Here is a 22411-nt window from a genome sequence, read left to right as displayed (position 1 = left end):
TTCTCTTGCCCATGTGCATTCAAACATATTCTATTCTTTTCTTCCTCTTGCATTTATCTAACTTCCTATTAAGTGAATCAGCAATTTACCTAGACCACTCCTTGTGGTAGCTTGTTGCACGTTCTTAACCTTCTGGAGAAATAAATTTCCACCAAACTCCCCATTGAATTGTTAGTAGCTATCTTGTATTTCCAATCTCTCAGTTACCATTCAGCTTTCTCTATTCTGACATGGATATAATATTGATTGTTGCCTTGTTGCTTCCAGGACATATTACTGAAGGAAATTATCTCAGAAACACTCCACAGTTCCTTGTCTGCCTCTCCCAATCTATGTTAAAGTTGGTTACACACTTCTTTAATTTCTGTATTTGTGCTCTTTGTTACTTTTTCAAGGAATACAGTAGGGTTGGTCAAGCAGTGTAATTACTTTATTTACATCTTCCAGATGTTTTTACATTACATCTTTGAGTAAACCTCCCAGTATCTTTCCTATCACCCAAGGTTAAGCTATAAAATTCCCTAGGCTTGTGTCATCTTCCATTTTAATTATAGTAACACAGAAACATTGAAACAAGGAGTAGGCCATTCAGCCCTTTGAGCCAATTCTGCCATTAACTTACATAATTAAATTCAATATTCTGATCCCTCCTCCTTTCCATATCTCTTGATCCCTTTAGCCCCAAGAGCTATATCTAATTTCTTCTTTAATTATAGTAATCACATAAGCTCTTTGCCAGTGCCCTGCCATTAGTCCCTTTCTTATGAGTCTCTACAGATATATAATAGTGCCTTTACTATCTTTCCTAACTTCTTTCAATATTTGTGGATGCAATCCATCTGGGTTAGAGATTTTATCCTTTTTAGCATACACAGTATCCACAATAAGATTTATCAGCACTTTTTGTATTTGTTTAATTTGTTTCTTGCATGTCTTTGGCCTAGAATGATGGAATTATAAGCTGCAAAACATTGTTACCAATTATTTTTATTCCAACATGACATCCATTACCCTAATTCAACAGCACTGGGTGCCACAGTCCAGGGAATCACTAAACCAATCAAAATGAAATTTTGCATGATGGGGCATCATTTAGAACCATTTTATTCAGGGCAACAAATTTTAGGTTCATGAAAATAATACTAATATTTCACTTCTACTCTGTCAAATAGTAATAAACCCACATCACTTAGAGGTTTCCTCGTTTACAAGTAACAGTCTCTTTTTAAAAAGAATATAGGAAAAGGGCAGGGTAATGAGTCTAAGTACATCGTGCTTTGCGTGCTGGTCAAATATATTTTTCTGTGAAGTTCTATGATGCAAGCTGAATATCCTTCATGTTACAACTATGTGCAAGACTGCATAGGTTAAATTTCTAGATTTTTCAGTATAGTGTTTATACCTGAAAGAGATGAAAAGGGAAGCAGAATAGAATGAGATCCAAGGTGCTCCTCTGCACCAGGGCACTGGAGTCCTGGACTGAAACACTGACTGCTTCAACCTACAAAATTTAACAAAGAACAGATAGATTAGTGGAGCCTTTTAAGTTAAAACATTCTAAGCCAATCTGGATTAAAAATCAACTAGGTTCCGATAAATGAAGCCAACTGCCAAAATATTCAGAAATCAAAGCTGACCTGTCCTACACACCAATCAAACTGCCACAAGGAGTGTCATAGTCTGGATTCACAACAGTTTTTCACTTAATGCTCAGTTCTTCATCTCAGCCAGACCATTCCAGATTCTTCCTAAGCAAGGAGAACAAGTTCTCCTCAACCAGTCTACCATTTTTGACATGTTTCATCACACCCCCAAAACGTTTCGCCTATCTGCCAGATGGGTGGAACTCCACTTACCTGGTTCCAGTTTTATTTATTTAACCATAACCAGGGGATTGTTTACAATGATTTCTCTTCCGTTTCCACGCATTTAACTTTCATGTTCCCCAAGGACCTATGAACAGTCCCCTAAAAACTTCACATCTACTTGCTGCTCCAAAATCACTTGAGTTTGAAAATATGAAACTGTTTAACGCTGCTGACACCCAGCTCTTCAATCGCTTCACTGATCATTCCATTGTTTCCACATTTCAGACAACTTTGACATCTGGTACTGGATGAGCTGAAATTTCCTCCAATGAAATATTGGGGAAGCCCTGGCCACCAATCCTATTCTCTTCCCTGGCAAATGTGAAGTTGAACTAGAGTATTCACACTTGACCATAAGATGAAAGGTCAACCACGTATTCATGCCAACTTTCCATCCGCACCTCATTTCATCTACCGCTGAAACCCTCACCCATGTTTTTCATTTACTTCTCCACATCTATCCTAAAGCACTCCTATCCAACCTCTTACATTCCATCCTCTGTAAATTTGAAATTATCCAAAACACTTATCTATATCCTAAATTGTACCAAAATTCCATTTACCTATCATCCTTGTGCTCATAGAGCTACAATAGCTCCATCTTATAAAGTTATAGAGTCATACGGGTTTACTGTATGGAAACAGGCCCTTCGGTCCAACTTGTCCATGCCGCCCTTCTTTTTAACCACTAAGCCAGTCCTTATTGCCCATGTTTGGCCCATATCCCTCTATACCATCTTACCCATACAGCTGTCTAAATTATTTTTTTAAAATTCCAATTCAATCAAATCAAGTCCAATTCAGAGTTCAACAAGTTGAGACACTCCCGAACCAAGCTGACAAGACAGGGCTCTCATCTCCTGTCTTGAGCTTGATCTACATGATTCAAGCTGATTGGAGTTAGGCATGGCTCCTCCTCCAAGGCTTGATCTCGTTTGCATCTTAGCCAAAAGGCGAAGATGCCGCTGTTAAAAATTGCTCCAAATGAAGCTAAAATGTAACCTAATGACTTCAACCAAAGATAAAATTATACCCACCTCTACTACTACCTCTGGTAGTTTGTTTCAGACACTCACCACCCTTTGACAGAAAAAAAATGCCCCTCTGGATCCTTTTGTATCTCTTCCCTCTCACCTTAAACCTCTAGTTTTAGGCTTCCCTACTTTTGGGAAAAGATATTGACTATCTAGCTGACCTGTGCCCGTCATTATTTTATAGACCTCTACAAGATCAGCCCTAAGCCTCCTACGCTCCAGAGAAAAAAGTCCCAGCCTATCGAGCCTCTCCTTATAACTCAAACCATCTAGTCCTGATAGCATCCTTTTTTTCTGCACTCTTTCTAGTTTAATAATATCCTTTCTATAATAGGGTGCCACAGTATTCCAAGTGTGGCCTTTCCAATGTCTTGTACAACTTTAACAATTTCAAATCCTGTATTCAATGTTCTGACCAATGAAAATAAGCATGGCCTGTGCCATCTTCACCACCCTATCCACCTGTGAATCCACTTTTCAAGCAGCTATGAACCTGTACCCCGAGATCTCTTTGTTCTACAACTCTCCCCGATGCCCTGCCATTAAATATGTTCTGATTTGATCTACCAAAATAATCACCTCACATTTATCTAAGTTAAACTCCATCTACCAGTTGTCAGTCTGTTGGTCCAATTGATCAAGATCCCATCACAATCCTAGATTATCTTTTCACTATCCACGATGCCGCTGATCTTGATGTCATCTGCAACTTACTAACTATGCCTCCTGAGTTCTCAAGCTTTGTTTGAGCATTCCTTCATGGTCTTGCTCTCCCCTTGGATGAGGGGTCAATCACGAGGGGACATAGTTTTAAAGTGAGGGGCATTAGATTCAGAGGGGATTTGAGAAAAATGTTTTCACTCGTGGTGAGAACCTGGAATCATTGCCTGGGAAGGTAGCGGATGCCAGAAACCTTACAACCAGTATTTCAACAAGCAATTGAAATATCATAACATTCAAGCACAAGCAATGGAAAATGGGATTAGCGTGGCTTCAGTGGAAGTTATGCTTATTGTGGATTCAATGGGCCGATGGGCCTTTTCTGTACAGTACAACTCTATTTCTCCCTATTTCTGTAAGCTCCTTTAGCCCCAAACCCTCCAAGATAATAACACTCTCTTAATCCTGGCCTCCTTAGCATCTCCTATTTTAATCATTCCACTATTGGTGGCTGCGCTTTCGCCGCCCATGCCCTAAACTCTGGAATTCTCTCTCTAAACTTTCTTCCTTTAAAATGCTCCTCAAAACTAAGTGTTTAGTTATTTGCCCTAGTATCTCCTTTCAGAGTATGGTTTCATATTTTATCTTTATATAGCCCTTGTGGAGATCTCGGGACATTTCATTACATTAAATACAAGTTGTTATTGATTGAAGTACCCCTGCTAAATCTAAGTATGGTTAAGTACCTCTAAACAGAGTGATCAGATCACTAAAACAGACTTCAAAATTGTGCCCAGGCTGGAACTTATCATCCCTAGTCATACAAATCAACCCATCCAAAATATTTTCACAGTAAATGCTTGATACAATTATTTATCATAATTTCACTACTTAAAACATTACTCCTGGAGTCATTCATGATTCACTTAGTCAATAATATTACGAAAATATTTTAAAGATATTTGGTCACCTCACACTTACTATGCTATATCCAAAGAAAGGAAGCCTTTTTCAGAACGTTATGCAATATTCTGTAACTGCTTTAAGTACAGACATCCACAGCACTAGGAAGAAGGGAACAATATCACAATACACTATGATGTTGCACCTCCATTGTCTTTTTGTACCATTGCTCATGTACTATGATATTGTATCCCAAAGCCCCTGCATGGAATTTCATCTCCCTCCATTGTTCTTCTAACAATTCCTGCACTGCCATAAAATTATATTTTTCTTTCATATCAATACTTCTATTCTGCAATAAAGTCCCATTATTCTCGAGTGTCAATTCTTGTGCACCATAGTTTACCACTGAGCTGGACTAATGGGTGAACATTAATAATCCATTTTGGATTTAGTGAATTTAACATCAATGACTGCAATGAGCAAACATCATTGTGGGGCTCCAAGAAGCTTAGACACCAGCAGACTTCTGGCTAGCAACAATTAATAAACGAAAAAGGAGGCAAATCTCTCAGAACAAAATGGTCAAAGATTGCTGAAGCAGTTAAAAGGCAGAACACAAGGCTTTGAGGGAGGAGTCTGCACCCAAATGACGCTGACACATTCTAACCACAGATTACAATGTATCATGGGGAGGTTGAATATAGATGGACAACTGCATTTTTGAAGTCTCTTAACTGTGGGAGATAGAGAATTTTGTTTATATGTTATGATCTGGAATGTGCTGCATGAAAGATTGGTGGAAGGAGATTGAAGAACAACTTCCAAAAAGGAATAGATATATACTTGTACAGGAAGGATTGCAGTACTCTGAAAAAATTAGCAAAGTAAAATTAATTAGTAGCTCTTTCAGAGAGTTGCAACGGCACAACAGACCAAACAGCTTGCTTCTGTGCTATACTGTTCTATGGTAACAAGCCCCATTGCTCAATGAGCAATTCTCATCAGAATAAAGGTATTTTAATTCTGATAGCTGCAAGCAAGTTGCAAGTTCTTCATAGAAATCATAGAAGCCCTACAGTACAGGAAAAGGCCATTCGGCCCATCAAGTCTGCACTGACCACAATCCCACCCAGGCCCTACCCCCATATCCCTAATATTTTACCCATTAATCCCTCTAACCTGGTATCTCAGGACACTAAGGGGCAATTTTATTAGCATGGCTAATCAACCTAACCCGCACATCTTTGGACTGTGGGAAGAAACCGGAGTAAACCCACGCAGACATGAAGGGAATGTGCAAACTCCACACAGACAGTGACCCAAGCCAGGAATCGAACCCAGGTCCCTGGAGCTGTGAAGCAGCAGTGCTAACCACTGTGCTACCATGCCGCCCATATGCCATGCTTCTTCCTTATAAAAGTAATCACAGAATCCCTACAATGCAGAAGGAGGCCATTCAGCCCATGAAGTCTGCACAAACTTTCTGACAGAATATCTTAACCAGGCCCTCACCGCCATCTTATTTCCATTTATCACACATTTGCTATGACTAATCTATTTAACCTACACATTTTAGGACACTAAAGGGACAATTTTACTATAGCCAATCCACCCAACCCGCACATTTCTGGACTGTGCGAGGAAACCTGAGCACCTGGAAGAAAACCATGCAGATACGGGGAGAATGTGCAAACTCCACACAGACAGTCACCCAGAATTGAACCCAAGTCCCTGATTCTGTGAGGCAACAGTGCTAACCATCGTGTCACTGTGCTGCCCAAAAGAATGCTATTCCAATTACCTTTTCAGGGTATCCAATTTCTCACATATAATTTCACAGGTTTCACATAAGAGATTTAAAAGAGAATTCATGGCAGAAAGTTTGAGAAAAGTTACAGCAAATACTCATCTTGAAACTAAATATACTTACTTTAGGTTTTAAACTTCATTTGATTAGATTAACTGATTTAAGTAGAGAAGGATTTACATACTAATATAAAAAGCTCAGTACCATCAGTTCAATGTCACTGCCAATAATATAAAGTTGGTCCTCCATAGAAAGTTTCCGATTCAGATGGGCAAGAACATAGGTGATCCCTGGTAACCGCACAGTAGGGCTGGTCAGAATACTCCCCCAAAGGGCACTGTAAAATGCAGACTGCTCCACTGCAGCTGCAACTTTCTCCAGCAATGTGTTTGCTCTGTATACAAAGAAATACAATTTAAATAATTTTATATACGTTCCTTTCAACAATTTTATTCATCAAAAGTAACCAAACTTTTTAGTTCATAACTCTTTCTAGAAATGTTATTGGACACAACTAGATAAATCTAATTTGTTCTGTAACTTATGTAAAAAGTCTGACAACACCAGGTTTTAGTCCAACTAAACCTGGTGTTGTCAGACTTTTTACTGTGTTTACCCCAGTCCAACGCCGGCACATCCACATCATCACTGTAACTTATGAACAGAGATTTGGAGTGATAGCCAAAGAGAACAGATGAGATTTGCCATTATCTTGTAAGTTGAGTTTGTATCTATATATGCCCTGTTTGTGAACAGAACACCCACTCACCTGATGAGGGGGCGATGCTCCAAAAGCTTGTAGCTTGTGCTACCAAATAAACCTGTTGGACTTTAACCTGGTGTTGTGAGACTTCTTATTGTTCTATAACCGAGCCAGTTCTGTACATATTTTGCCAGCTCACCTCCGAACCTATGCAACTTCACCTTCTGCACCAGTCTGCCATGAGGGATCTTGTCAAAGGCCTTACTGAAGTCCACATAGATAACATCCTCTGCCCTACCCTCAATCATCTTCGTCACTTCCCCAAAAAACTCGAACAAGTTAGTGAGACATGACTCCCCCCCTTCAAAAAACCATGTTGCCTCTTGCTAATACATCCACTTATTTCCAAGTAGGAGTAAATCCTGTCTCGAAGGATCCTTTCCAATAATTTCATGGTGGCACAGTGACTAGCACTGGTGCCTCACAGAGCCAGGGACCAGAGTTCGATTCCCAGCTTGGGTCACCATCCGTGTGGAGTCTGCACATTCTCCCCGTGTTTGCGTGGGTTTTGTCCCACAGTCTAAAGATGTGCAGGTTAGGTGGATTGGCCATGCTAAATTGACCCTTGGTGTTAGGGGACTAGCCTGGGTAAATATATGGGGTTATGGGATGGGGCCTGGGTGGGATTGTGGTCGGTGCAGACTCGATGGTAGAATGGCATCCTTCCGCACTGTAGGATTCTATGATGTAAGGCTCAGCGGCCTGTAATTACCTGGAATATTCTTTGCTACCTTTCTTAAACAAAGGCTAAACATTGGCTATTCTCCAAGCCTCTGGGACCTCCCCTGTAGCCAGTCAGGATACAAAGATTTCTCTCAAGGCCCCAGAAATTTCCTCCCTTGTCTCAGTATTTTGGGGTATGTTCCCTCGGGCCCTGGGGTCTTGTATATCTTAATGTTTCTCAAGAACCCCAATATCTCCTCCTTCTTGATCTCGACATGACTCAGATTACCTACACATCAATTCCCAGATTCATATTCACCAAGTCCTTCTCTTTGGTGAATAATGAAAGTATTCATTTAATACCTTGCAATTTCCTCTGGCTCCATGTATAGATTCCCTCCCGTGTTCTTGAGTGAGCCAACTCTCTCCCTGGCTATGCTCTTGCTCTTTATACATGTATAAAAAGCCTTGGGATTTTCCTTAATCCTGCTGGTGAATAATTTTTCGTGACCCCTTTTTGCCCTCCTTAATCCTGCCAGTGCAATACGAAATGAGAATAACAAAGTGATAGAAGTACTTTTCACTGAATGGACTGCAAAAAATTTTCAATAAATACTTTATCATGGCCATATACAGGGAGCATTCAATATTCCTCACCCCATCATAAAAATGGAATTGCAGTGGCTTAAGATCTTCCATGGCCCCTCTCATGTTAGACCAGTTAATATACTGTTTTGTAAATACAAGAGGGTGACTGCATGTAAAAAAGAATGATTTATCCTTCAGGATGTGACCTTTCAAGGCCACAGCCATTCATTAATTAAATGGAGAACCAAAGGACACTAGAGTAGGTCATTCTACAAGATATTTGCAGATTTTCTAGAGTAGGGAGGTCATTCACAAGATATTTGCAGACTTTCTTTCTCAACTCTTCCTTTTTGCTGTGGGTCAATGATTTCCCTGAGGACTCTTCTTGAGATTTTTTTGTGATTACTTTTTGTTTTTTGGTGGCTCCTTTTGGTTTTCATTTTACCTTTTCCATTCTCACCAATTCATTTATTAGGTGGTGTAGCCGTGTATGTTGAATTTTTGTATTGTCTTTAATTATGTTGAAATTTATTTTTGTGTATTCCTTCTTTAGATGAATACGATAAGATGTATATTATTGAATCTTTTAACTAAGAAACAATCCTCACTAATGCTTCATTAGATGCAGACTTGACTAATACAACATAGTCCTGGCTGGTCTCTTGTATTCTACGCTCTGTAAACTTTAGATCATCCAAAAGTCTGCTGCTCATGCCTCAACTCACAGAAAGTTTCTTTTTCCATTACCCATCACACTGATCTACACTGGCTCCCAAACGAGCATCATTTAAGTTTATTTATTAGTGTCACAAGTCGGCTTACATTAAACTGTAATGAAGTTTCTGTGAAAATTCCCTCGTCGCCACACTCCGGCACCTGTCTTGATTTTAAAAGTTTCATTTTAAACTCCCCAATTTTAACTGTTCCACCACTGGTGGCAATGCTTTCAGTTGGCTAAACCCTAAGTTCTGAAAGACACTCCCTGCACCTCTCTGCTTTTCTGCCTCACTTTCTCTCTTTAAGACACTTGTTAAAATCTGCCTCTCTCATTAAGCTAAAAAGCAAATTACTGCGGATGCTGGAATCTGAAACCAAAAGAGAAAATGCTGGAAAATCTCATCAGGTTTGGCAGCATCTGTAAGGAGAGAAAAGAGCTGACATTTTGAGTCAAAGCTTTGACAATGGGTCATCTGGACTCGAAACATCAGCTCTTGTCTCTCCTTACAGATGCTGCCAAACTGCTGAGATTTTCCATCATTTTCTCTTTTCTTTCACCAAGATTTTGGCCATTTGACCTACAACCTGTTCTGTGGCTCACATATTAAATGCTCCTCTGAAGAGCCTTGGAACATTTGACTATGTTAAAAACGCAATGTTTATTTAGGTTATTGTAATGAATCAAGTTACTCTGATCTAAATACTGCTTTGTTGCTAAGTCTTTGAAGCCTCCTAACAATACCTTCTGGTCCCCCATCTTTAAACTTAGTTCACTAGCACCAAAACTCAATCCAGATTATCTGTGTAGATTATCTGTGTGACTCCAAGGCACTTCACTCAATAACTTTTTCAATCCCATCCCCATATGGTAGTGCAGTCCTTCTCATCTTCTGTCACTTTCCATTTTCATGAATTTAGCAAGATCTACCATTACAAAATCTAAATGTATAATTTGAATAAATAAGAATAATCATTTCCAGTGATTCATTTTCTTCCTGTGCATTTTTTTTTACCCAACTGTAAATGCACCAGTAAAATAATGATGATTTATTTTAAAAGTGGTTAAGTTTGACTCCAACCATTGTGCAGACCAGCTACACAGATTCTGCTAGGCATGCAAAGCCTTGGTACTTGGGCCTTTTTGCAAAGCTGTTGCAATCACTCCCACAGTTAATTCATTCATTCAGGACTTGGGAGTTGAGGTTGAGATAGAAGTGGGGGCTTGAGCTTGGGATATCCCACCTAGAGTTTCTCCCAGGGACAGGGTCCAGATTGGGAGTTACCAGAGTGAGAGCAAGGGGTCCAAGCCAGGTCCAGAGGAAGGTAAAGGTGCTTTCTTACTGCAAATGTAGCTAGCCCAGCATAGAGTGAACAAAATATAAATTTAATAATCCAAAGGCTCTTTTCAGAGCTACCCACCAATCTGTGATAAGGCTGTTCACAGTCACAGACAATCAGAGATGGAGTTATTGCAACAGATTGACTGACAGATTCACTTGTGTTTTCAGTTAACTGTCTCAATTGCATTCTGGTCCACCCAGGCTCCAGACTGCAATTTCTTTTCCCCAAATGGTTGCTCGATGAGACAGTATTTCCCTAGAAACTTCTCCCCATTGAGCAACAAAATAAGCAAAATTCCGTGGACGCTGGAATCTGGGCAAGAACAGAGGATGCTGGAAAAAGCCAGCAAGTCTAGCAGTATCTGCAGGGAGAGAAACCAGAGTTAATGTTTCGAGACCATTTGGCTTTTCCACAGAACACTTCTGCTGAAGAACCAACTGGACTTGAAACATTAACTCTTGTTTTCTCACCCTACAGATACTACCAGGCCTGCTGACTTTTGCCAGAATCCTCTGTTCCCACTGAGCAATAGTTTGGGAAACTATTCTCCTGGGTCTCCCACCCTTGCCGCTGTCTCAAAACACAGACTCTATTTCTGGAGGAGCAGTAAGATCAGGCGAGACTGAATCTGTGACTGGAGGAGCAGCAGCTTCTCATAGATTTTGGAGGTGATTCTCCCATCCCACTGTGCTGCTTTTTCAGTGGGCCAGGAGACTCTAGCTGTGGCCGATTTAGGCTGGGCATCTGCGCCTCCATGCATCTTCCAGTGCCGATTTCTGGCACCATCAGCTCGTAGCAGCTCAGTGATATGCTATTTAGATAGCATTAGCAGGCCCGGGACTGAAACCTCGGGGCCCGTTAGCCTCTTCTATCCACCACCGCTCACCTGCCCCCCATTCCACCCCCCCCACCCCCCACCGACACACACACACACACACACACACACACACACACACACACACACACACACACACACACATACACAAAACCAGGAGTTTACTCCCACTGGAGTGAAGGTGGAGAAAAGGCGGAAAATCGAGGCCCCCCCAAGAGGGTCGGGCAAATAGGAGGTGCTCCCTGGGCATTGCTACATTGGCAATGCTGGCCTGTGGTCCCAGCACTGCTGAAGGGGCAAAGTGCCATCTTGGCAATGCCTGCCAGGCATGAGGCAGTGCCTAATGGGTGCAGTGGGCTGGTCCTGCTGCCACACTGCAGTTGGGATCAGTGGGGGAGGGAGGGAGGCCAGCAATTGCGTCAATGGGGGGGGGGGGGGGGGGGGGGGGGTTCATTGCATGGCTGGTGATGCTGGAGTTGTGGGGGGCTGGCCAGCAATTAGGAGGCTGGCAGGCAGGAGCTAGTGCACATGAGCCGATCTTGGTGCTGAAAGATCAGTGCATGCGCAGTGGCGTACTTAGCAGTATGCTGTTGGACTCTCCAGCAGGAATAAGTCCCGCCCACTGGTTTTTGGAGTGAATCACACTGGTGTACAGAGTGTGGGAGATTCATTTTGAAACTCTCACTGAAAAAGCCAGCTTGCTTTACTCCAGTTTTTATGCGAATTTGATACTTAAGAATTTTTTGGGAAAATCCTACCCTCTGCTTCTCCCATTTACTGAGGTGGAGCAAACTTTCTTTCATGACTTCAATCCATGATTGAATTTTCCGGAATTTTTGGGGGGCTCTCGATACTCATCTGCCCTTCCTGTATATTTTGATCCCAATTTCCTGCACTATTCCCATATCCCTTAAAGGCATAAGAGGATCAGAATTTAATTATTATTTGCACAAGAAATTGTAGAACGTACTGTTCAGTTCACAACTCAGAAGTATCTAGTGTTTTAAGGTTGCTCCATTGCCTATATGCCAATATGCCAGTTTTCTACGTACAATCAATTATTTTGAATTTCACTATTTGTAATGATTGTTCTTGGCAGTTTGCTGCCAGAAATTTTCTCAGAATAAATTTGTTTAATTGTGCCTGTACTTAAGTGATAAGCTGAGCATTGTGTGTAAAATATGATGGAAACAAGAAATGCATGCCAACATACTCTTTAAAATATTAGGAACCAGTGGGTACCTCTCACTCCCATTGCTACCCAAAAATTTCTATTTTGGAATTTCTAATTAACTTTGTATCCTTCTTCCTTCACTCCCCATCACTCAAATCAGCCTAAATGTATCATATTCTTTTTTCCCAAAACTCAGCATAACTTGTACTTACAAAAAGACTGAACCTCAGAATAAAGATTCCCTCCTTTTGTTATCACACAGATAACAATGACATTTCCTATCAAAAAATATGTACAGATAATCTGAGATTTCCTTTTTTATTTTAAAATTCAACTTGTGAGAAAGAAGCAGTTAGACAAGCACTTGAAATACCATGGCTACATGGCTGTGGAACGGGATTAGAATACATAGATGCTTGATGATTGGAACAGATATGATCGGCCAAAGGGCTTCTTGCTGTGCTGTAAAACTTTTATGACTACTTTCGTGAGTTTTATTGTTGTTGTCATTATTTGCCGACTCCTAAAATCTGTCCAATCTTCGACCACTAACCTTTTTTAGATTTGTACTATGTTCATGGAACTTTGTGGACCACACCTGGTAGCATGACGAGAAATTCTGGGCAACATGCCGTGGGTGGAATATAGTGGAATTTGTGACAGTGCATCATTGGTTTACCAGAATGTAATTTGGATTCCATGAGGTAAACTATAAGTTTATGTAAACCAGAATTCCCTAGAATTTGAAAATTCAAGGTGGATTTAATAGAAGCTTTGAAGCTATCAAAGGGAACAGCTAGCACAGAGAAAACAATCTATTTCCACTGATTGGGGAGTCCAAGACTTGGGAGCATTCTTTAAAAATTAGGATCAGATCTCTCAGAAGTAACATTAGGAAACACTGCATCACATAATAGTAGATGATGTTTGGAACTCATTTCCACAAACTGCAATTGATACCAGATCAAACCGTGCCAAGTGGCCAATGGCCTGAGCAATTGGGCCTGCGACAGAATTAGACAATCCAAATTAAACAGCACTCAACAGCTGCCACAGCCAGGCCTGACGGGGATTCAGACAAGCCAAGTTTGAACACAAACACAGGTCAAAGCTGAGCAAGGGCAATTCTGACCTTGTCCTGGAAGCTGGAGGTGGAGGTGCTTAGCCCTACCAAATAAGGATAGTATTTGTGTATTCCCCAGTACCGGTCAAACTCTCTGGCGCCTCGGATTCCTAGTGTTGCCTTAAATAGAAAGGGGCTATGTGCACCCTGGGCACCCAAAGATGGACACAAAGGGGGCTGGCGTCTTCCATATATGGAATCGGCAATTCCATTATGTGCTGTGACAACACCCAGTAGCTTCATTGGCTGGAAGCAAGCAAACCTTCCAGAAGGGCGCAAAGAGAAGGCAACATCTGGAGGCCACCCCAGCGAAAACGCAACTCAACCTACAACGAAGACTAGGCAGAAACCCAGTGGTGATGGAAGATGACATATGAGACCAATCTTCGCGAACATTACCCTGAGCCCGAGAGACAACAGAACTCAGCAGCTCGGTCAAGTTCATTGACATGAGTAGTACCAGAAATCTCAAACAGATAGCAGAAAGCATTAAGTTATTGTGAGATCTGAGAGCTGTTTTTGTAGAGTTTTCATGATAAGCATTTATTAATAAAATTGAGTAACTGCAAATCGATTCTTGTCCTTTGTTTGTTTCACAAGTAATAGCACCTGGGTAAATGAGTTTTAGTGCAAACTGGTCAGTGTCTAATTTCCAGACAACAAAAGTGTAAGTTTTAAATTTGAACTTGATACATTTTGTTATCCATATAGATGGAATTAGGAGTCAGATCAAACATTTTTGCTGTAAATGGTGGGATAGGTTTGCAAGGCTATGTGACCTAATCCTGTGCTATGAAACGCTTTAGGGAATCAGCCTCTGATTTACTTCTGTAGCCAAAGTATTCATGTGGTCGATCCTTTTGGGTCCTGACCAATAGTGACCCAGAACATTGATGGTGGTGGATTTGACGATAGTAATGCCATTGAAAAATCAGAACTACTGGCTCACTACAGTGCAATTGATTGAACAAGGATATTTTGAGAAAATATACATATATTGCTGAGAGCCAAATTAGACATTGATGCTATATTATTTTTATATTGAAAGCAAGCGCATGGAGAATTGCATTTCTGAAGAGAATCTTGTATCTAGACATGGTGAAGAAGCTAGCTTGAATTTAGGTAAAACAAGCACAAGAAGATGGTTTGACTGATTGTCATTGGTAAGCAGTCCAAAATCTGGAAGTTATTCATACCCTGTTCCATGAGAAAATGAACTAGTTCATCATGTGAGGAATCATGAGTAGATCTGAACACATAAGCAATTTCTTCGCTTCTGACTGTGTAACATCATTGATGAAGCATCCAAGGATGATTGGGCTTGTCATTGGCCAAGAAACATCTGCAGTATGCCTTGGGGCTGAACTGATCAGCCTTCAACAACCATCTTCCCTTGTGTTAAATATGACTCCAACCAGTAAGGAGTTTTCCCCAATCCCAACTGACTTCAGTTTTAATAGAATTCCTTGATGTCGTATGAAGTCAAATGTTGCATTGATGGGTCTCAGCTCACATCTCTGGAATTCAGCACTTTTGTTCATATTTGAACCAAGTAGTCCTGTTGGTACCCAACTGAACACAGTGCACAGTTTGTTATTGATAAGTGAAGCTTGATAGCACTGTTAAAACAACTTCCTATCACTTTGCTGATTATTGTGGGCAGGCTGATGGGATGGTAATTAGTCAAATTGGACTTGCCCTGCTACTTGTGAACAAAATACCTGAGCAATTTTCCACGGTTGGATAGATGCCAATGTCAGAGCTATACCAGAAGTTTGGCCGGAGGGACAGCTAGTCCGAAGCATAAGTTGAGATGTTATTGGAGCTCATAGTCTTTGTTTCCGCATGCTTAGCCATTTCTTCAAATCAGATGGGGAATCAAATTGGTTGAAGATAGGCATCTGTGATGGCGGTGGAGGTCAAGATGCATCATTTTCTCAGCTGAAGATGGTTGCAAACACCTCAGATTAGACTTATGCGCTCAAAGTAGGTTCCACCATCATTGAGAATGAGAGCTTTTAAGAAGCCTCTTTCCACTTGTTGATAAACTGCACACCACACTTTTCAATTAGATTTGGCAGTCCTGCACAGGATTGCCCGGATCCACTGGTGGGAGCAGGGCCCGGATCCACTGGTGGGAGCACGGCCCGGATCCACTGGTGGGAGCACCGATCATAGATTACCATAAAGCAAGGCTTTTGGCATTCTGGAATCCTCCATGCATGACGCGTGTCCTGCCCGCTTAATTGATATTGCATTAGAAGATATTCAATGTTGGGAAGATCGATTCTGCTAAGGACTTAAGTGGCAAGCAACATTCGCACCACACAAGTGCCGGGCAATGATCCTCTACAACAGGAGAGAATCCAAACATCTCACCTTGACAGTCATTGATATTACCAACACTGAATCCTCCACTATCAACAGCATGGCATTACTGGTGCCCAGAAACTAAAGTGGACAACCATATAAATTCTGTGGCTACAAGAGCAGGTCAGAGGCTGGGAATTTGGCACTCAGTAACTCATCTCTTGATCTTAAGGCCTGGTCAACTACAAGATGTGTGATAGAATACTTTCCACTTGCCTGGATGAAAGCAGCTCCACCATCCAAGAGAAAGCATCCTGCTTTATTAGCACCCCATTAGCGAGCTATCTTGGATCTGGTGCTATGTAATGAGGCGGGTAGAATTAGGGACCTTGAGGTGAAGGATCCTCTTGGAGAGAGTGATCATTGTATGGTGGAGTTTCTGGTGCAGATGGAGGAGGAGAAAGTGGGTTCCCGGACACGTGTCCTTTGTTTGAATAGAGGGGAGTATGGTAGGATGAGAGAAGAATTGGCGAATGTGGACTGGGGGAGCGCGTTGGAAGGTAGGTCTGCTGAGGAGCAGTGGAGGATCTTTAAGGAGATCTTTCTTGGTGCTCAGCAGAAATTTATTCCGATGGTTAAAAAGGACAGTAGGAAGAGAGGTAATAAGCCGTGGATAACGAAGGAGGTGAAGGAAAGTGTTAAATTAAAAGCGGAGGAATTTAGAGTAGCTAAGAGCAGTGGGCGAGAAGAGGATTGGGAAAGGTTTAAATGTCAACAAAGATTGACAAAAAAGTTGATAAAGGAGGGTAGAAGAAGCTATGAAGCTGGGCTAGCACTTAATATAAAAAAGGATAGCAAGAGTTTTTATAAATATATAAAAAGGAAGAGGCTGGCTAGGGTGAACGTTGGTCCCTTAGCGGATGAGAAAGGGGACCTAGTGGTAGGGGATGGGGATATGGCTAAGGTCTTAAATAACTTTTTTGTTTCTGTCTTCACGGAGGAGGACGTGAATAATTTGCCGGGTGTTAGCGATGGAAAGGTGGTAGGACTGGAGGGTCTTAATGACATTACTGTTACTAGAGAGGTGGTGCGCGACAGACTGGAGGGGCTGATTGTGGACAAGTCCCCAGGACCGGATGGAATGCATCCGAGGGTTCTGAAAGAAATGGCGGAGGTGATAGTGGATGCCTTGGTGGTTATTTTCCAGACGTCGCTGGATTCCGGGAAGTGCCGGAGGATTGGAAAACGGCTAATGTTACGCCGTTGTTTAAGAAGGGTGCCAGGCAAAAGGCGGGGAATTACAGGCCGGTTAGTTTAACGTCTGTGGTAGGTAAAATGTTAGAATCCGTCATTAAGGAGGAAATTGCGAGGCATCTTGAAGGGAATTGCTTGATAGGGCAGACGCAACACGGTTTCATTAAAGGGAAGTCGTGTCTGACCAATTTACTGGAGTTCTATGAGGATGTGTCTAGGGCGGTGGATAGAGGAGAGCCGGTGGATGTGGTCTTTCTGGATTTTCAGAAGGCGTTTGATAAGGTACCTCACAAGAGGTTACTGCAGAAGGTCAGAGGACATGGAGTTGGGGGTAGGGTGTTAGCGTGGATAGAGGATTGGTTGTCAAATAGGAGGCAGAGAGTGGGGGTCAATGGGTGCTATTCGGATTGGCGGTTGGTGACTAGTGGGGTGCCCCAGGGGTCGGTGCTGGGGCCTCAGCTATTTACCATTTATATAGATGATCTGGAGGAGGGAACCGAGTGTAGGGTGTCAAAATTTGCTGATGACACCAAGATTGGGGGAAAGGCAAATTGTGCGGAGGGTGTGGAGAGTCTGCAGAAGGATCTAGATAGGCTGGGCGAATGGGCCAGGAAATGGCAAATGGAATTTAATGTTGGCAAGTGTGAGGTGGTCCACTTTGGTAGGAAGAATGGTAGGAAGGACTATTACTTACGTGGCGAAAAACTGCAGCAGGCGACGGTGCAGAGGGACCTCGGAGTCCTTGTGCATGAGTCGCAAAAACCCAGCCTGCAGGTGCAGCAGGTGGTCAGGAAGGCGAATGGGATGCTGGCCTTCATAGCGAGGGGGATTGAATATAAAAGTAGGGAGGTCTTGCTGCAGCTGTATAGGGCATTGGTGAGGCCGCAGCTGGAGTACTGTGTGCAGTTTTGGGCGCCGCACCTGCGCAAGGATATTTTGGCCTTGGAGGGAGTGCAGAGGAGGTTTACTAGGCTGATACCGGAGTTGAGGGGGTTGAGCTATGAGGAGAGGCTGAATAAACTAGGCTTGTACTCGTTAGAGTTTAGAAGAATGAGGGGAGATCTCATTGAGACGTATAAGATGATGAATGGGATGGATAGGATAGAGGTGGAAAGACTCTTCCCGCTCAAAAAAGACAGTAGGACTAGGGGGCACAGCCTCAAGATAAAGGGGGGGCAGTTCAGAACGGAGTTGAGGAGGAACTTCTTCACTCAAAGGGTGGTGAATCTCTGGAATTCTCTGCCCGTTGAAGTGGTGGAGGCTGCCTCGCTAAATATTTTTAAGAAGCGGGTTGATGGGTTTTTGATAAGAGAGGGGATTAAGGGTTATGGGGAGAGGGCGGGAAAGTGGAACTGAGCCACGACAGATCAGCCATGATCTTATTGAATGGCGGGGCAGGCTCGAAGGGCCAGATGGCCTACTCCTGCTCCTATTTCTTATGTTCTTATGTTCTTATCCACACTTTCAACATTCACTCCCCCCAGCACTGACAGGGTGGCAGCAGCGTGTACCGTCTACAAGATGCACTGCAGCAGCTCACCAAGGCTCCTTTAACAGCACCTTCCAAACTTGTGATCTCTACCACCTCAAAGACCAAATACATAGGAACACTACCACCTGTAAGTTCCCCTCCAAACCACACATTACCACAGAAGTATATCAAAACTCCTTCACTGTCACTGAGTCAAAATTGTGGAACTCCCTTCATTGTGGATGTCATTACACTGCATGAATTCAGTGGTTCAAGGTGGTGGCTCATCATCACTTTCTCAGAGGCAATTAGGGATGAGTAATAAATGCTGGCCTAGTCAGTAACGCCCACATTCCATTGAATAATTTTTTTAAAAACCTGCCAACTGATGTTTATGATGGATTTAAGACAGCACAGATGGAAGTCCTTGAGCAGTCACATTTGTTTTCTTCACAGAACCCATGATTCTGATCCCTACAAGAAGATGGTAATGACAACCACTCTGTCGGCTTGAGCTTTGGTAGTGATGCATACTGAATGGTTTTGCCAGGCACACTTTGAGAAGCAGCCAAAAAAGCAGTAGGCTTGATAGTCAACTATTTGTCTTTGTTAACAATGGCATCATTTGAGACAATGCCACCCGGATAGGAAAACTGTTCTACTGTATTGAGAGAGTGTTGCTGTCAATGCTGATCTGTGATGGATTATAATTTCATCATAATCATGGTTGATACTGCACTGCCGTTCCCTTGAGGATAACAGTAAGACCAAAGTGCTCAGGATATTGGTTCTGGATGGACTTTTTGATTTATGATCACTGCTGCGCCATCTAAAAATTTTAGGGGTGCCTACAATTTCATATTCAGATCTCAACGATGGTGCAGAAGGATCCCGTCTCCCATTTGTATTCTGTCAGAAAGTGATGTTCATTTCATAGACCAAGGATAACTGGCAGAACATGGAACAAGTCATGTACTTTGGTCAGTAAAAGATAAATATGAATGACACTTCTCAGGTTTGGACTCATGATCAAAGACTCCATTCTGCCCCATTGATTTTCCTAATCAACTCCCATCTCAACAGCTACCAATCCAGAACAACCAGTTCTCCACCATTATTAGCATACATCTTCCTCCCAAGTGTACAATAGTAACTAAAAAAGGCTTCTACTGAAGGTTGATGCAAAGTATAAGCTCATCATAACTGGATATTTCAACAAAAGATTTGGGCACAATCAAGGGCATTGGCAAGCGGTCTTAAACAGACACAGCATTGATAATTGTTAACAACAGTGGTTAACTTCTGTTAGAATTCTGCAGAGCATCACTAATTCCTACTGCAGCATAAAGCTAAATTTAAGATACCTCAAGATATCCATGCCCACAGCACTGGCACCTTATAGAATATATCTTTGGGGCCAACATAAAAGAAAAAGCCCACTAACAAATCCATAGGCTCTATCAGGAGTAAAAAGAGGATGCCAGAACAAGCTTGAAGACAGGGAACTACTCTGGGCAGTGAAACCAAAAAAGAACATGCTAGAAAATCTCAGCAGGCCTGGCAGCATCTGCAAGGAGAGAAAAGAGCTGATGTTTCGAGTCCAGATGACCCTTTGTCAAAGCAGTCTGGACAGTGATATTAATCCAATAGGAATAGTTGAAAACTGTCCTACGAGAAACTGAAAAAGTGGTTGGTTTCTCAACCAGAAGCAACCGGTAGGCAACACTGGCTAAAAGCATACTAATCTAAGACATGGGAGATCCTCTGATGAAGCCTACCCAAATTGGCATGACAAATGCATCTATGACAGATAGATTGCCAAGATAGAGGTTAAGTGAATTTTTCCCACATATTAGTTCTCTCGCTGCCTGCCCAGTCTGACAACTATGTCCTTCAGGACTTGGTTAGCTCAAAGAGCAGTGATTCAAACACAAGCCATTTTCACTGACGATCAGATCAATGGATTAGAGTGGTTCGGTTGGCCATTTCAGAGAACAGTTAAGAGTCAATCAGACTGATCCAGATCTACAGCCTGGCTAGAGAAGGACAATAGGTTTCCTTCCCTTGAAAGCAATAGGAATTTTATGATAATCCCGACAGCTTCATTGTCACGCCTACTTACAAAGCAACTGAAAACGGAATTCAATTCTAATAGAATTTGAATTTACTTTTCTGGATTATTAGTCCAGACCTCTGGATTACAATCCTGATTAAAGATTGTTGACCTGAAACAATAACTCTTTATAACACTACAGATGTTGCTAGATCTGCTGAATGATTCCAGCATCTTTTGGATTGTCCACTAACATAGCCACTATTCTACTGTAGTGGGGGGGGGGGGAATAAAAAGCAGAAACAGTGGTGACAAAGAACCATAATAAACATTGAAACTTCTATTAGCATCACCTCCTGTCAACACAAGGAAACATCAATCAAGTGTGCACAATTTTACTACTCCATAGAACTCTCTTTAGGAAATATGTTGTTAGCACTTTGATGGCTCCCTGCCATCCTTAGTGGGAACGTAATGGAATGTGATCTAACTCCTCCTCCTTAAGACAACTAGGAATGACCAATAAACAGCATTGCCCACATCCAGAGAAATTAAAAAAAATCTATATTCAAACGTGAATCTACACTATTTCTTGGAAATGTGGAGGCACAGTGTCTCTCTCTCCTGAGATTAAACAGACCCCTGCAGAGGTTAGAGATTAGCCTAATGTCTTTTAAATTGATAGGAAACTTAACCAACAATGAAGTGATAAAATTCACTGTTAAATTTAAAATGGAAGTTGCAATATTTATTTACAGTTACTGCTCATCAAATTATACTTTAGCTTATATAGTCTTAAAAATAAATTTACTCCAAATACTAAAATATTAATACAACTTATCATACAAAAGTCACAATTAATGACATGTAATGATCTATACTGATTATATGTTTAGCGTTTATTTACTATTAAAAAGCTTCCAAAATGAACTTGAATAACTCAATGTGACTAAACCGGCAACTTGCAAATACCTTCACTGTTCATCTCCAAGGTTTTTGTCCCCCTGAATTACAGATACATACATGCAGCAAACAACTGTCTACTCACCTGTCATAGTACTCAGAACCTTCTTCCAAGCCAGGCAACACTCCAGTCAGTAGTCCTTGCAGTCCTGGCTTCAGAGTTTTACCCAGAGGCAAGAAATAGACTTCATACAAGCTCAACAGCACAGGTTTAACAGACATGGCTGCATTGGCAAGCAGAGGGAAAAGGCCAGAACTGAGGAAAGAATAAAATAATTTTCAGACATTCAGAATCAATTTTTCACCCGTCTCCTGAAGGCACCAACTCCTGCTAGAAATACAGTTTCTACAGCCACCTTCCACCTTTCTGCGCTTCTATTATACAACCAAATTTCATTAGGGAGCATAGAAACAGAATACCACCAGGTTACTTCAATGTAAAGGGTGTTACAATCAATCAGAATGTGAAATGAGCATCCACACAAGAATACTTTTTGTTGGTAGGAACCCACAGCTGGAAAATTGATCTAATTCTAATTGATCGCATTGAATGAATGTTGTGGGTGGTGTTGCCAATGCTGTATTTACTTCCGATCACTCAGTTGTGCTGAAAAGATCTTTTTCTTGATAGCAGCTGTTTTTGCGCGAGTGGCTTCAGAGGCCATCAAGAACCAACTGCATCATATGGAACTGGAATTATATTTGGGTTTGACTGGGTCGCAATATCAGATTCCTTCCCAAATGAATCAACTGGATTTTTAAGACATTGCAGTTGTTAATTATACTGCAATTGTTTGATTGTAAGCAGCTGGTGGGCATGAACTGACAATTCATTTGTACCTTTTAAAAGGCACCAAGTTAAATGATGGTTATGAGATTAG

General features: G+C 41.7%; 1 protein-coding gene across 3 annotated transcripts in view; it reads right to left on the bottom strand.

The window, feature by feature from the left end:
• dop1a (DOP1 leucine zipper like protein A) overlaps window positions 1-22411 on the bottom strand; it is a 296966-nt gene that overhangs the window by 216872 nt on the left and 57683 nt on the right. For all 3 annotated transcript variants that reach the window (XM_080200297.1, XM_080200299.1, XM_080200298.1), the window contains exons 4-6: window positions 21616-21786; window positions 6480-6669; window positions 1403-1501 (exon numbers count right to left, since the gene is read on the bottom strand). In XM_080200297.1, coding sequence (XP_080056423.1) covers window positions 1403-1501; window positions 6480-6669; window positions 21616-21786 — 460 coding nt within the window. The remainder of the gene's footprint in view (window positions 1-1402; window positions 1502-6479; window positions 6670-21615; window positions 21787-22411) is intronic.

The sequence above is a fragment of the Carcharhinus amblyrhynchos genome, chromosome 12, assembly GCF_965287045.1.
Source record: "Carcharhinus amblyrhynchos chromosome 12, sCarAmb.v2.hapA, whole genome shotgun sequence".
Taxonomy (NCBI): domain Eukaryota; kingdom Metazoa; phylum Chordata; class Chondrichthyes; order Carcharhiniformes; family Carcharhinidae; genus Carcharhinus; species Carcharhinus amblyrhynchos.
Note: the sequence above shows the minus strand (reverse complement) of the source record. Positions and strands in the feature narration are given on the sequence as shown.